This window comes from Oryza brachyantha, chromosome 7, assembly GCF_000231095.2.
Source record: "Oryza brachyantha chromosome 7, ObraRS2, whole genome shotgun sequence".
In the NCBI taxonomy this organism is placed as follows: domain Eukaryota; kingdom Viridiplantae; phylum Streptophyta; class Magnoliopsida; order Poales; family Poaceae; genus Oryza; species Oryza brachyantha.
Genome location: NC_023169.2, coordinates 12,555,830 through 12,569,280, shown reverse-complemented (window position 1 = coordinate 12,569,280; position 13,451 = coordinate 12,555,830). Strand labels below are relative to the sequence as shown.

General features: G+C 37.7%; 1 protein-coding gene across 1 annotated transcript; it reads right to left on the bottom strand.

Moving 5' to 3' along the window:
* Nucleotides 1-130: 130 nt before the first annotated feature.
* LOC121055040 (probable carboxylesterase 2) lies at nt 131-1,638 on the bottom strand. The gene has a single exon (XM_040526437.1). The coding sequence runs from the start codon at nt 1,558-1,560 to the stop codon at nt 169-171; it is 1,392 nt and encodes a 463-aa protein (XP_040382371.1). The 5' UTR covers nt 1,561-1,638; the 3' UTR covers nt 131-168.
* Nucleotides 1,639-13,451: the final 11,813 nt, after the last annotated feature.

Below are 13,451 nucleotides of genomic sequence, written 5' to 3'. Positions count from 1 at the left end.
GAGTAGTGATAATTCGCCTATAATTGAAACCATCAAACCTTCAAACCATTATATATATAAGTCTTACATATATATATATATATATATATATATATATATATATATATATATATATATATATATGGTCTTGTATCATTATTCGATCGGTACGATGAAACCATCAAACGTTCACCACAGTACTCCTCCATGGAACAGACGCTGACAGTAGTGCTGGCTGAGGCTTCCTGCAGCAGCTACCCCTCTGTAACTATGAGCTGCGGTGGTTGCTGACCATGGTATCCCGTAGCTTGTCTTTGATGCGCTCCGGCTGCGTCCAATGGTTAATGACGCGACGACGGCCGTGTTAGAGGAGCCATGTCCGGTGCTGGCTTTCTTCTCCGACGCGTCAATGAATATTGCCTTGTATGCCCTAGTAGGCATGCCGAGAAGGATCTGTGACGAGTTGGGAGCGGCGCCGTCGTCGTACGTCGACCGCCACTCGTCCAGCTCGGACAGAATGGTTTCCGGCCACCTCAGCGGAGTCGCCGGCGCAGGTGTTGGTGGTGCAGGTGCGGTGGCAGGCGGCTGGTTGATGAACTGCGCGATGCTCTTCATGAGCTTCCTGCTGGTGGCGCGCAGCGGGCGGTAGAGGTGGAAGCCGTGGTCCTCGCCCTCGGATTCGACGAGCGTCACGTCAACGGCGCCGCGCATGCGGGACGCGAGGCGGCGGCCGCGGTCGCGGAGGGTGTCCCTGCCGGCGACTGCCATGAGCACGCGGCGGCAGGAGAGGGACGCGAGCTCGTCGTCGGTGGGGTCGATGCGGGGGTCGTCGTTGCCGGCCTGGCCGCCCGTGACGAACGGCCAGAGCCAGTCGACGCCGAACGCCGGGAGCACCGACGCGCCGTCCCAGGCCGCCTCGCACGGCAGCCTGTCGGGTCCCCAGAAGAAGGGGTGCACCATGATCAGCCCCTGGATCTGCATGGCGCGGCCGTCGCCGGCGCCGTTCTCGCTGCCGGCGCGCGCCGCCGTGTGGTAGCCGATGTTGCCGCCGGCGCTGTCGCCGGCGACAAACGTCCGGCCGCGGTCCCCGTACTCCGCGAGCCAGGGGTCCGAGAGCGACTCCACCCACCGGAACGCGGCCCACGCGTCGTCGTACGCCGCGGGTATCGGGTGCTCCGGCGCGAGGCGGTACTCCACCGACACGACGAGCGCCCCGGCGCGCGACGCGAGGGAGCTGACATACCGGTGGTACGTGCGGCAGAACGCGCTCTCCGTGCAGAAGGAGCCGCCGTGGAAGTACAGCACGACGGGAAGCCTCCTGCCGCCGGCGGTGGCGGCGGCAGGGAGGAACAGGCGCGCGGACACGCCGGTGCCGGGGTCGATGACGACGTCCCTTGTCGCCACCCCGCCCCTGCAGGCGTCCTCGGACGCCGGCACGTAGGTGCTGGTCAGCAGCCGCTCGACGCGGCCGTCGGTGTACTTGCGGATGAACGGGTAGAGGTTCACGGCGACGTCGCTGGCGGCATGGCCGTTCATCGCCGCCATGGCCTCCCTAACCATCTTCTCCTGCATGCTGCTCATCCTCTCTTCGATATATATGGCGATCGAGCTGAGACCTAAGTGCAGTACAGCGAGCTTTTCTTCACTTGGTCAAGTAGGAACGAGTTTGATTGTGTGGTTTGGTTGGCTACATCTCGTGGCCTTTTTATACGCAACGACGGCGGGCGCGTTTAGCTCGTCTGCCGTTGGTGGTTAAGCCTTTAGAGCATCCATTAGTTCGTGTATCTTATCTTTCATTCCTAAAAATAGAATAAAGGTTATGAATTAAACTTTAACAGAAAATTCATCATATCATCTATTTTTTTTAATATCATCTATATTAAATTTCATATTTAGATGTTTTATCTCTGTCCTCTAAAAAGATACAGATGATGTAATATAGATGATCTGCTAAAATACGAATAAATATAAAGGATAAAGGATAAAACTGTTTCAAATGATCATTTAGCAGGACCGGAGTCTCCTACGTACAGAGAAACCAAGCAGTGGTTTCTGCCACCGGATTTTAAAATTTGAATAATGGTGTGTTGTTTTTCACGTGTCCACTGAAAATTCTTCGCATCTGTTTCGGAGTTTAGTCTTGCCATAGGAGTAATTTCGGTCTAATTGGTCGTTACTGTTTTTTTCTCTGCATGGCATTTGTCAGGAGATTAATTCAGCAGTGTTACCACATTAATGGAATCGTCGTAACTACCTTTGATTTAGATTTGCTAAGTTCTGCTAGGGGGTTCAGTGCGTTCTCTGCTCAGCCCGCGTGAGAACGTACTGGCTGCGAGCGATGAATTGAAAGTTATCTACTCTCCTCACAAATAGAGGGTGAAACAATAAAAAGTTACTGTTCATGACATCTTTTTATTTCTTTTCGACGGACTAAAATAGGGATGTAATTAAGTGAAAATCATTTTCACTACCTAGGCGCTTAAGACGTAGCGCCTTATTACGGTACCTTTAAGAGGAAGGATAGTAGTGTAGTAAATTTTAAATCTACCGATGTATTTTTATAAGTATATTAAAAATTTTAAAACTTTCATAACACATATTTAGCAATTCCTATATTTTAATATAAAAATTATACACAGATTTATTATAATATTATATATTTAAGTTTAAATTTTACCTCTATAAAATTTTTACTACACTACTGCCAGCGTAGCATAAGAAAATCAGATCTGTTAGATCCAAAGTAACAGATGGCTCGTAATTATGGAAGGGTATCTTAAGAAAAATCCTTTTATAGCAGTGTGACTGAGAGTAACGAGGACTGAGATTTCGATTTTTTGACGGCTAATTATATAAGAAAAGAGTGGGAGACAATATATATATTTCTTCGTCTGGGAATCTGAGTAGAGTTTTTCATTGTAATTTATTTTCTAATAGTTTACTTTTAGGTTACTATAAGCATGTATAAAAGTTCTAACCATAAATTATTTCCCACACTTAATAAGCCATTTCACTTATGATTAGAATAAGCAAAACGATGTCACTGTGTTTCCAGTATGTTAATCGATCTTGTGACCCACTAGCAGGAAAGAAGAAAGGAAAAGCTTCTCTTTTCCCTATTCAGATGAAGCGCTGTCCAACTAACCGCAAAATTTTAATTTTCTATTGTGATAGTTCGGAATTTGGATCAGTTACATTGTTCATCAGCCAGATATTCTTCTTCTACTTATTATGTTTATAAGATAAAATTTATATTTTCACTCTGATATGAAATTTAGAGTAGGTTTTATGGTTTTTTAATCACAGTTTATTTCGAGCTTTGGCTCTTAGATCGCTAAAAACACATATATAAAATTTGTATTTACAAAATATTTTTATTTATAAATATATCGTTTGATTTTTTTTCATCAATAAGCCAAACAATCACCCCATTTCTTGGTCTTCGGTCAATTTGATTCGTTACATTCAACATTAGGTTCGATTTTAAGAATGATGAATCGAGTTATTTCGACACTGGAGATGATCCTTACTGATCCTAGAGGAGATTCCGTTGCTATTTGGATTCAGAGTTTTTGTTAGTCCTTGTCACATCAGATGTTTGGACGTTAATTAGAAGTATTAAATATAGACTGATAACAAAACTAATTGCATAAATAAATACTATTTCATTAAACAAATTTTTAAGCCTAATTAAGTCACGATTAGTAGATGTTTACTATAGCGGCATATTTGCTAATTATAGACTAATTAGGCTGATCAATAGATTCGTCTTATAAAATAATAGATTTTATTAATGATCTATTTTTAATTTCTAAATTAATGTGACTGTGACACATAAACAAACAACCCCACAGCGGTCACCTACCACTCCACAACGACGGGACATCCGCGGTCCCATCCAACTAGGGAGGGACGATTAATTCCATTTATCCTTCAACAACGAGGGATTTCATTTTTATATTTTGAAGAGTGATCGAGAACTAAATTATTAATCATAGCCTTACACAAACAGAGAAATACAACTTGACCGGTCTGTATAGATTCCATTCAAAAGAATGTGCACAACGTTTTCCGTAGAACTGTTAAACGGTATGGCTTTTTAAAAAAAATTATATATAAAAGTTGCTTTAAAAATCATATTAATCTATTTTTAATTTTATAATTAATAATTAATTAATTATGTACTAATTTATTACTAACGAACCTGGCCTATGTTTGTTTCAGTATTCCTCGCACATTCCGCACTCTTTTCGTAAACTTAAATTATGATAATTAACGGAGAATAGTGCAGCAGTGTCGTTTTTTTAACGAACCTGGCCTATGGTTGTAGAGATGAAATGTACACAGTGTCGTTTTTTTAAAAAAACTGCGCAGTGTTCCAATATTAAATTTGCTTTTAACTCAATCTTTGACCATGAGCAAATCTATATTCAACTGTGTTTGGTCATTTTAAAATCGAAATATGCGTCACACTATTTTTTGCACAGGGACAAATAAGCCCTAGTTCCTGATCATGACACCACACGATCTAAAGCATAAATACTACGGCTGTGGGGAACATGAGGTAAGATATCAGGCGTAAAACATAGTAAATTATATAATTAATTAATTATTAGTTAAAAATTGTAAAAAAGATTAATATGCTATTTTAAGTAACTTTTCTATAGAATTTTTTTAGAAAAACGTATCATTTAGCAGTTTAGCTGTTTTGGAGGCCTATCAGGAATTTGGTGGTGCCGAAAGCAGCCAGGTCATGCGCAGTTTCATGGGAGAGACCTTCCGATAATTACGAGGTTGTAAAGTGATAGGTTATTACTTCTATTTCTTCCCGGAAACGATTGGTTTATTATAGTCGTGTGTAGCATAATTAAGTCGGATGATGTCTTACGGTTGTCAAGCTCGCCATGATATCGCATAAAAACAATTTCTAATTTGGTCAAGAAATCGGTATTCCTCACAACACAATCATATATATATAAATAAGGCTGTATGTACCATGTTGACGTACGTTTATAAAGCACGTGAACCCTCACTGATTAATGCTGATGCTCTGCCTCGTTGCTTGATCCAGATACATGTCCACGTTTTGAGTTTTCGGAAACAGCGTTTGACCGGTTATCTTATTGAACATTTTTTTATCGCGAAATACAAAAGGTCTTAATCGATTAAGGCTGTGTTCTTTAGCCCAGTTTACTAACCCATATTTCATCGTTTTCGCAAGCACGCTTCTTAAACTATTAAATGGTATTTCTTTTCAAAATTTTGTACGGAAAAGTTGTATAAAAATCCATATGAATATATATTCCATGTTTTTATAGCTAATATTTAATTAATCATATACTAATCCGCTACTACGTTTTACGCATCCGGTAAAAGAACGTGTCCTTCTAAGTCATTAAAGGGTGTGATTCTTTATCATCTAACCATCATTTGCTTTATGAGAACACTTTTTAAAGAAAAAAAAACTACGCATATTTCGATTAAATTATCACCCAACTATAGGTTCGTTACCAAAATCTTTACAAAATTACAGAATTTAGATGTTGTATCGTGAAAACTACCAAGGTCTTAGATAACAACTATTGTTTTCTAACTTAAAAAATAGTGTAATTGATCTAAATTCCACCATATGTAGTTCTTAGATAATTTCATGATCATATCTGTAGTTTTGTGATAAGATACATTAAATATGTAGTTTTATGATTGGTGTTAAGTCGATAGTTTTGTGATACATCTTAGTTTTGTGGTAATTAGGTTAAATATATGTAGTTTTATAAATTTTGTGTTTTAAAATAAGGGAATATACTTTACAAACATTTGTTGTTTTATGTTAGTATCCCTTATACTTTACAAACATTTGTTGTTTTATGTTAGTACTATATACGTATATATATACGTATATGTATATATGTAACATTGAATTAATGTTCCGAAATATAAGTATTTCTATGCATTTTTAGAAGTAAATTTTTTATAATTATTAATTATTTAGTTGTGATTTGATTTACTACTTAAAAAAACTTTAACATTGACTTATAATTTTATGTATTTGCACAGAGATTTTAAACAAGACGAACGGTTAAACATAAATTTAAAAGTTAACTTCGTCGAATAAAAAAAAACCTATGACAGTACCGTAAATAGTTCTAAATGCACGTATGCTTTAGATAAGATTTAAATGGTAAAATTATATTTTGGAAACGGGGGTAGTCTTTGACCGCCATTCCGTTACTGTAGACGGCGTGCGCATGCGAATCTGCACGGAAGGAAGCCTTGCCGGCGTGTCCTGACCGCGGAGCCTAGCTTCTCTCGGCCGTTCGGCACACGAGTCGAGTACACGTACGACCGGTAGGTGTACCTACCAGCTAGCACACACCACACTCTCTCTCCTTCGGCGCACGGCTCGTTCCATGCCTAGAAATTTACATTTAGTTTTAGTAAGAGCAAGTATAATAGCCGGCTAAATAAATACTGATATGGATTGATACGGAGAAGACACAATAAGGAAGAAGCGAGATGTAAGTTTATGGTCAATTTATTGACTATAGCCTACAAGTAACGATACACGTTTTTTCATAAAAAATGTGCCTTTTAAAAAATATTATATATATATATATGCAATTTCTTTGTATTTTAATACATGACATATTGTCTCTTAGGCATACGTTTAAATTATAACGTAAATTTTTTTCAATCATATAATATATAAATTATAATTAAATTAAATAATTATCTAATTATAATAATATAAATAATAATTACACAAACAACTACAACGACTAAAACAGGTTTTGCCAACACCCTTCATGGAACGGACTTCTTCTTTTTTCCCTGTCTTGTCAGCCCCCTTTTACCCTCCGAAAAAAACTGCCGCACGGGCTTTTTCGCTGTCCGGGGTAGAAGAACTCGTTAGTTGTAGTTGTTTTTTTATCTAAATAAAATAGTTAAATATGTATAAAAAATTAACGACGTCATACATTAAAATACGAAGAAAGTAGCTTGGTGTGTGTTGAGCTAGCTAACTTAGGCTAAAAGTCACAGAGTATTACGAAATTAATTCCAATTGAAGGTACACAAGCTAGCGTGGATTTCTTGTTGAATTGAGCTTCATTCTGAGTTTTGTCCTCGTGACCAGCCACAAAGAGATTGATGTTCTATTTTGGAACACCATCATGCACGTGTGTGTTTAGCATAGAGACGGACAGCGAGAGCTCGGCCCCTGCTACTCAGGCTAGTAAGACTATGAGAGCTTACATTAAGTTTTCTTTAAAATTTTATATGAGAACTGAAACTTTATTTAATTTATTTAGATGCATCTAATATAATATTTTCTTCGTCCCTAAATATTTGATGCCGTTAATTTTTTATACACGTTTGACTCTTCGTCTTATTAAAAAAATTTGTCAAATATGTAAAGCCATATATATGCATAAAAGTATATTTAATAATAAATAAAATGATATAAAAATATTTATATAAATTTTTTTAATAAGACGAATGATTAAACGTATATAAAAAAATTAACTGCGTCAAACAAACATTGTGAGAGAGAGAGGTTGCACAATTTTGAAGATCCGTCACTCATTATGCACAGTTCATCAGGGATCCTTGACCGGCACCAAGTCGCACTCGCCTCTCTCTCTCCGGTCGTATTTTCTCTTAAACGACTAGCTGTGACGTGCCACGGTGAATGGTACATACTAGCTGTGACGTGCGCAACCCCCCTCAATGTACTTACGTCATTGGGCAGGAGGCATTGTGACGTCATGCATACAGTGCCCATACATGCACACTTGCCCCCAGGGGGGCAGGCCTGTTAATTGACAGCAGCAGACGTTATTATAAAAAAAATTATTATGGCCATTAAAAGCCAAACATTTTTCACGAACATAATGTGATGAAGATGAACGATAGAGATCGATATGGCTGCTAGTATTAGTTCAACAAAATAATCATATTTAGTCTACTTTGTTGAATAATTAAACCTCTACTTTTTTTCTCCACACTATGCTAGATTATTATATACTCATCAGAAGTGTCACTCTCTCTGGTCACTAATCTGTTTTCATGTGAACGACTGAATTATATTGGTGGTACTTGTACAATATATTTATCTTCATTTTTAAAAAAAATAATGAATTGCTTCTATTCACAATGGCACCGGAGGTAAAACTGAAGAAGTGGCGGATACATCTGATTGAAAACTGAGCAAAATCAACACACCGGCGCAACGTGAAAGCTGTTCCTGAGGATGAATTGGATAGATTTAGTACAAAATCGGATTTGAATTTTTTGGAAAAATACTATAAAGTATGCATTCGGTACCCTTTTCCCAACTTCTACTCCATCGTTTACCGTGCGCTCTTCCAATAGGGTTTACTTATGGTTTCATGAGCCAAAAACGTGCGTCAACGATACCACGTATCAGCGATAATCATGAAAAAATCCGCTAATTTGAATTCAATTTTTTTAAATAAATTCATCGAGGTTTTATGAGTCAAACCGCACGATATGGAACGATAATCGCCCTAGTTTGATCAAAACGATGATCATGGCATCTGGGATAATAATAGCAATGGTTTTTGCGATATCAATAATCACGGTTTTCTGCGAAAATCCTGTGATATGTCATGATATATCACAATGAATTGTTTTCGGATTTTTCTTTCCTATTTCTGAATTCTTGTGATATTTACCAAACCAAATTGTGGTTTACCGTATTCTTCCCTGGCAATATTGCCGATTATCGAGATAATCGCCATATTGCAAACCTTGCTTATGAGAAGATAGTAGCAAAATAGAGATTAGTTATTTGCATTTTGTATTACCATATTCAGGTATGAAAGAATGGTTCTTAAACCAATAGGCAAATTTCGCAACCAAAAATCTATAGAAGAAAAACAAAAGAAACTCGATTGTTTTGAATGAAAAATAAAGGTAAAAGAGTGAGAAAATAGCAATTCATGGTCAACACCTCATATATAAGCATAGTTGGATCTATGTGGCATGTACAAGCTGGTAGGTCAATTGATTGATAGTACTAGGGGCAGTCATTGACTGGGACTAAACCCTAACATTGGCAAAGTGAAGAGAAAATGCTGGTTATGGTCGTTCACATCGGAATAATGGGATCCTACATGAGGAATATAGCATACTCCTACTAGGAAACATAGTCAACTGGAGCTACATTAGATTGTACTGTGTCCAGGACCACCCATTATATTTGCAAGCTAAGATGGACTTCCAACTTTCTAGAATACCTTGGTCAAAATTCGGTTGATTGGTGCGTATTCGGAAATTGCGCCTATGATATGCAGGTTTGGAAATTGTGTTAATAATGTAAATGTGCAGAGCATGCCTTTTGTTAGGTTAAGTTTATTAAAATGATATTTTGATTAAGGAGGTAGCTAGATAAGATTCTGTGCTGCAGCAAGAAGACAAAAACACAAGGAACAGTCACAGTCCTATTGTCGATATTTCCTAAGACAGTGGGATCATCAGTGGTATGCATTGTGGTGTGCATAAATGCATGGTGTCTGAACCCAAGTGTAAATTTTGTCTGAGTTTGGTTCAGAAATGTTTTAAAAAGACAAAAACCAAATTCAGATTAAAATATCACTTTTAAGTTGGGGTTGATCAAATTAGGATCAAACCTGCTGTGTTTAGTAAAAACTCAGTACTTTAGATCTTAAAATATAGCAACGTAGTACCGGATGGATTCTAAAATATAGCAATATAATATTAGAAGTGAATATCCAGATTATACATCCAGCACTAGATTGCCATATTTTAAAACGGAGATATGGTAGTACAGAACTATTTTGTGACCCCATATCGAATCGAACTGACCGATCATAAATAAGCTCACTTTCATGACGGATGACAACTATAACCCGTTACATATGACCTATATGTGGTGGGCACAGAACGGTCACGATACCCATCTGATATGGATGATAAATATAATTGCTAATGATGTGGAATCAACTCACATATGGCACTGCACGCATGATGTGTATAGTAGTTTTAACCAACGGACACCTATGTGATGCAGCGATGAACTACTCCAAGATGTGAAATCAACTCTAATAAGAAGGTTTCTTGAAATTTCACCGAGCAGTACTATGTTAAGAGTGTGGAGGGCGATTTAAAAGTGTTGACCTATTATAGATGTCTAATATAGTAACAGGTAGTCACTATTTCTTAAAAGATAATGCAATTTATTTCAGTCTATTTTGAAAAAGTTATAGCTAATATTTGCAAATAATATTGAACTAATAAATGCAAACTAAAAAAATCAAGAAAATACTAGGACTACGCCCCTTAAAAGTACAGAAAGAAGAACTTTCAAAATTAACGATCCATTCTTTATTGATGGAATCTCGCACCTATCACCACCGGCAACTAATATCAAATCAATGCGGATAAAAATGTTAGAGAGTAACTTATAAATCGGTCGTTCATCCACCGTTACCACAAAACCCGATTTGATGAGAATACCACCACAAGGACATCGCACCATGGAGAACTCCAATTCTATATTTTCAAGAAGGTCGCAGTATCTTTAGTGTCACTGTTGCTATTTCAGAGATCTAGAACAAGTTTTTTACCTAGAGAGTGCACACCAATGCATGAATGAGGAAGGGGCCATCCGGACATTGCCTTCACAAATCTGTGTGGCGCCCATAGGCATCACCAATATCGGTACTCAAGTTTTCACACGATTACGACAACGATAGCCAAGGTTGGGCATGGCATGCCAAAAACACTTGCGTTAGCACATCATCCCAGCCACATTTCCCACCACACCCTCAAGTATGGAGAGAGTAAGTGGCATATTTAGGATTCTAAGTATGGTTCAACTTATATAATTAAGTAAATTTTATGAAATTTTGTCCAAGCTATCACAAAACTATAAATTTAAGGTGCTTTATCATAAACATATAAACATATAGGTTGAACATCAACTTTATCTTAAACCTACATATTTAGTTCCGATTTAAGCACAAAACAAGCAGTTTAAGTAAAACAGTTGTAGTAGGAAACTATATATAAAATATCTAGTTTTATGCTAACTAAAATTCGATAGTTTTTTGATACTTTAGTTTAGAGTTTTACTCTCATCCTTCCTTTTGTACCTCGAGGTACCGGTATCTCATGTTACCAAATCATTTTTATCGTTGGATCTAACAATGCACATCCTACTTAGCAAGATCCAATGATGAGAAACGATTTGGTATCTCGAGGTGCCGGTATCTCGAGGTAAATAAGTAAGGATGGGAGTAAAACTCTTTAGTTTATGTAGTTTTGTGGTAAAGTTGATTTTAAATTTGTAGTTTTATGATACAACACTTTAAATTTATAACTTTTAGATAATTTGATCGCACAATATGTAGTTTTGTGAAATCTACACTATATATATAGTTTTAATTACTATAAATATACCATGCCACATATAGCAGATAAGTATAAAATTGATCAAAAACTCACCATCCCATATTATTAGAGTTTCTCAATTTCCTCTTCGTAGGAGTTTATTTTCCTTTTTACGTACATGTGTGCATTGGATCCAATGATTTTTTGGACGGTCACATGTCTACCGGGACTACCACCTTGCTACGCCGTTGGCGTCACCGTTATCATCAGATCCAGTTGGGTTCGGGTCCGATGGACCACCTACAACCGCCGGCTGCTGCCGCCGTGGCCGTTGATCGATCGAACAAGTGGCCAATGAGGATGGAGCAAGTTGATGTTGGGGAAGGCACAGCACAGGTGGACGGACAGCTTGGAGCTAGCCATGGGTGAAAGCGATCGAGGTCCACCTCCACGCTGTGGACTCCTTGGACGCGCGCTACCTTTGCCGAATTGTCACGGTTCATCACTTGATCAAACCCAGAACGCCAAACGGAACCAATGGACAGAGTAGGCGAGGCGTGGAGAGGGCTTCAAATTACCGGTGCACCGAAAAATTTCGGATGACAGTTTTTTTTTTCAAATTCAAATGCTAATAATAACGGTTGTTTTATCATCAGATATATGAATTTTGAAAATATAAATGATTATTTCGGAAATTTCATAAGATAGTACCGGACCCCATCGAATTTTCCGAAATTTCAGAAAATTCGGAAATTGCAAACTCTAGGTGTGGACTGCATCGCCTACTCGCTTTCCTCCTTTCCTGGTTTCTGGAGTTTAGAGATGTAAGATGTTATTCACTCGCTACTGATCACTCACTGATTAACTTTTTCGATCGTCAACTTGCCCTGCTTTTGACTGTCTTCGTTTCTGGCCTGGACAAAACGAAGACGAAAACGAAGACGACGACGATAATAACGAGGAAGCCCAAGAATACTTAGGTGTGACGTGAGATCATAAAAAATATAAGACTAATTTTACTATTTTTAAGAATTTAAAAGATAACATGAGGTACTACTTTTTTCTATGTAAAATTTGATACTCTGGATAATTTAGATTTTTTACATTAAAAAATAGTGGTACTTTTCTAAGGATAAAAAAAATACTCAAAATATAAACATAGCTCTTGGAGCTAGAAGCTTCTTTTGCTAGTACCTAGGACCTCATGTCCTAAGAAATTCACCGGCTGATGACCGTCTTCAAGCAGACACGTTTTTTTTCTTCTCTTCGAATTTCGCCCGATCGGCACACACGTACATTCGAGTAGAGCTGATGGAGGAATTAATCATCTAGCGGTCAATGCCCGCCATTGGTCGCATCTCGCATGTAGTTCACGTTTTTTTTCTTTTATTTCTGCCTCCTGAAAGATGGGGCCCTAGCTTTGCTTGGTCATGACTCATGTCCTTGTCCACGAAAGAGAAAGCTAAGAGAGATCAATTGACTAAGTAGAAGTATTAATTTTCTTCGGTCGGTTAGATGTCTAATCTTTTGTTGCATACCATTTAAATACATACTACATTCATCCCTAAATGTTTGATGCCGTTGACTTTTCTATGCACGTTTGGTCATTTGTCTTATTCAAAAAAAATTACATAATTATTAATTATTTTTATATCATTTCATTTATTGTTAAGTATATTTTCATACATATATTTAACTTTACATATTTTAGAAAAAATTAAATAAGACGAATGATCAAACGTGCATAAAAAAGTCAACGGCGTCAAATATTTAGGGACGGAGGAAGTATTAATTCTTTTTAAAAGTTTAATAAAATATATTAAATTGAGATATACCACTACATAAACATGTAACATGTAAGTTTAAATTTGACTTATATAAGTTGTCAAAGAATAACAAATTTAACTATGGATATATGCATAGTAGTTTCAGTTTAATTTTATTGTTGCGAATTATAGAATTCGAATTTGAACTCGCATATTTACGATGAGATATATCTTATATAATCTATTTTTTATTTTTTAAAAATATTTTATAACTACGTAGATAACACGCAAGAAAGGATTGAATGAAAATCATCTCCTTGTAGAAAGGAG

Coding starts and splice junctions, on each gene's coding strand:
- LOC121055040 (XM_040526437.1), bottom strand. CDS start 1,560: ATGAGCAGCATGCAGGAGAAGATGGTTAGGGAGGCCATGGCGGCGATG.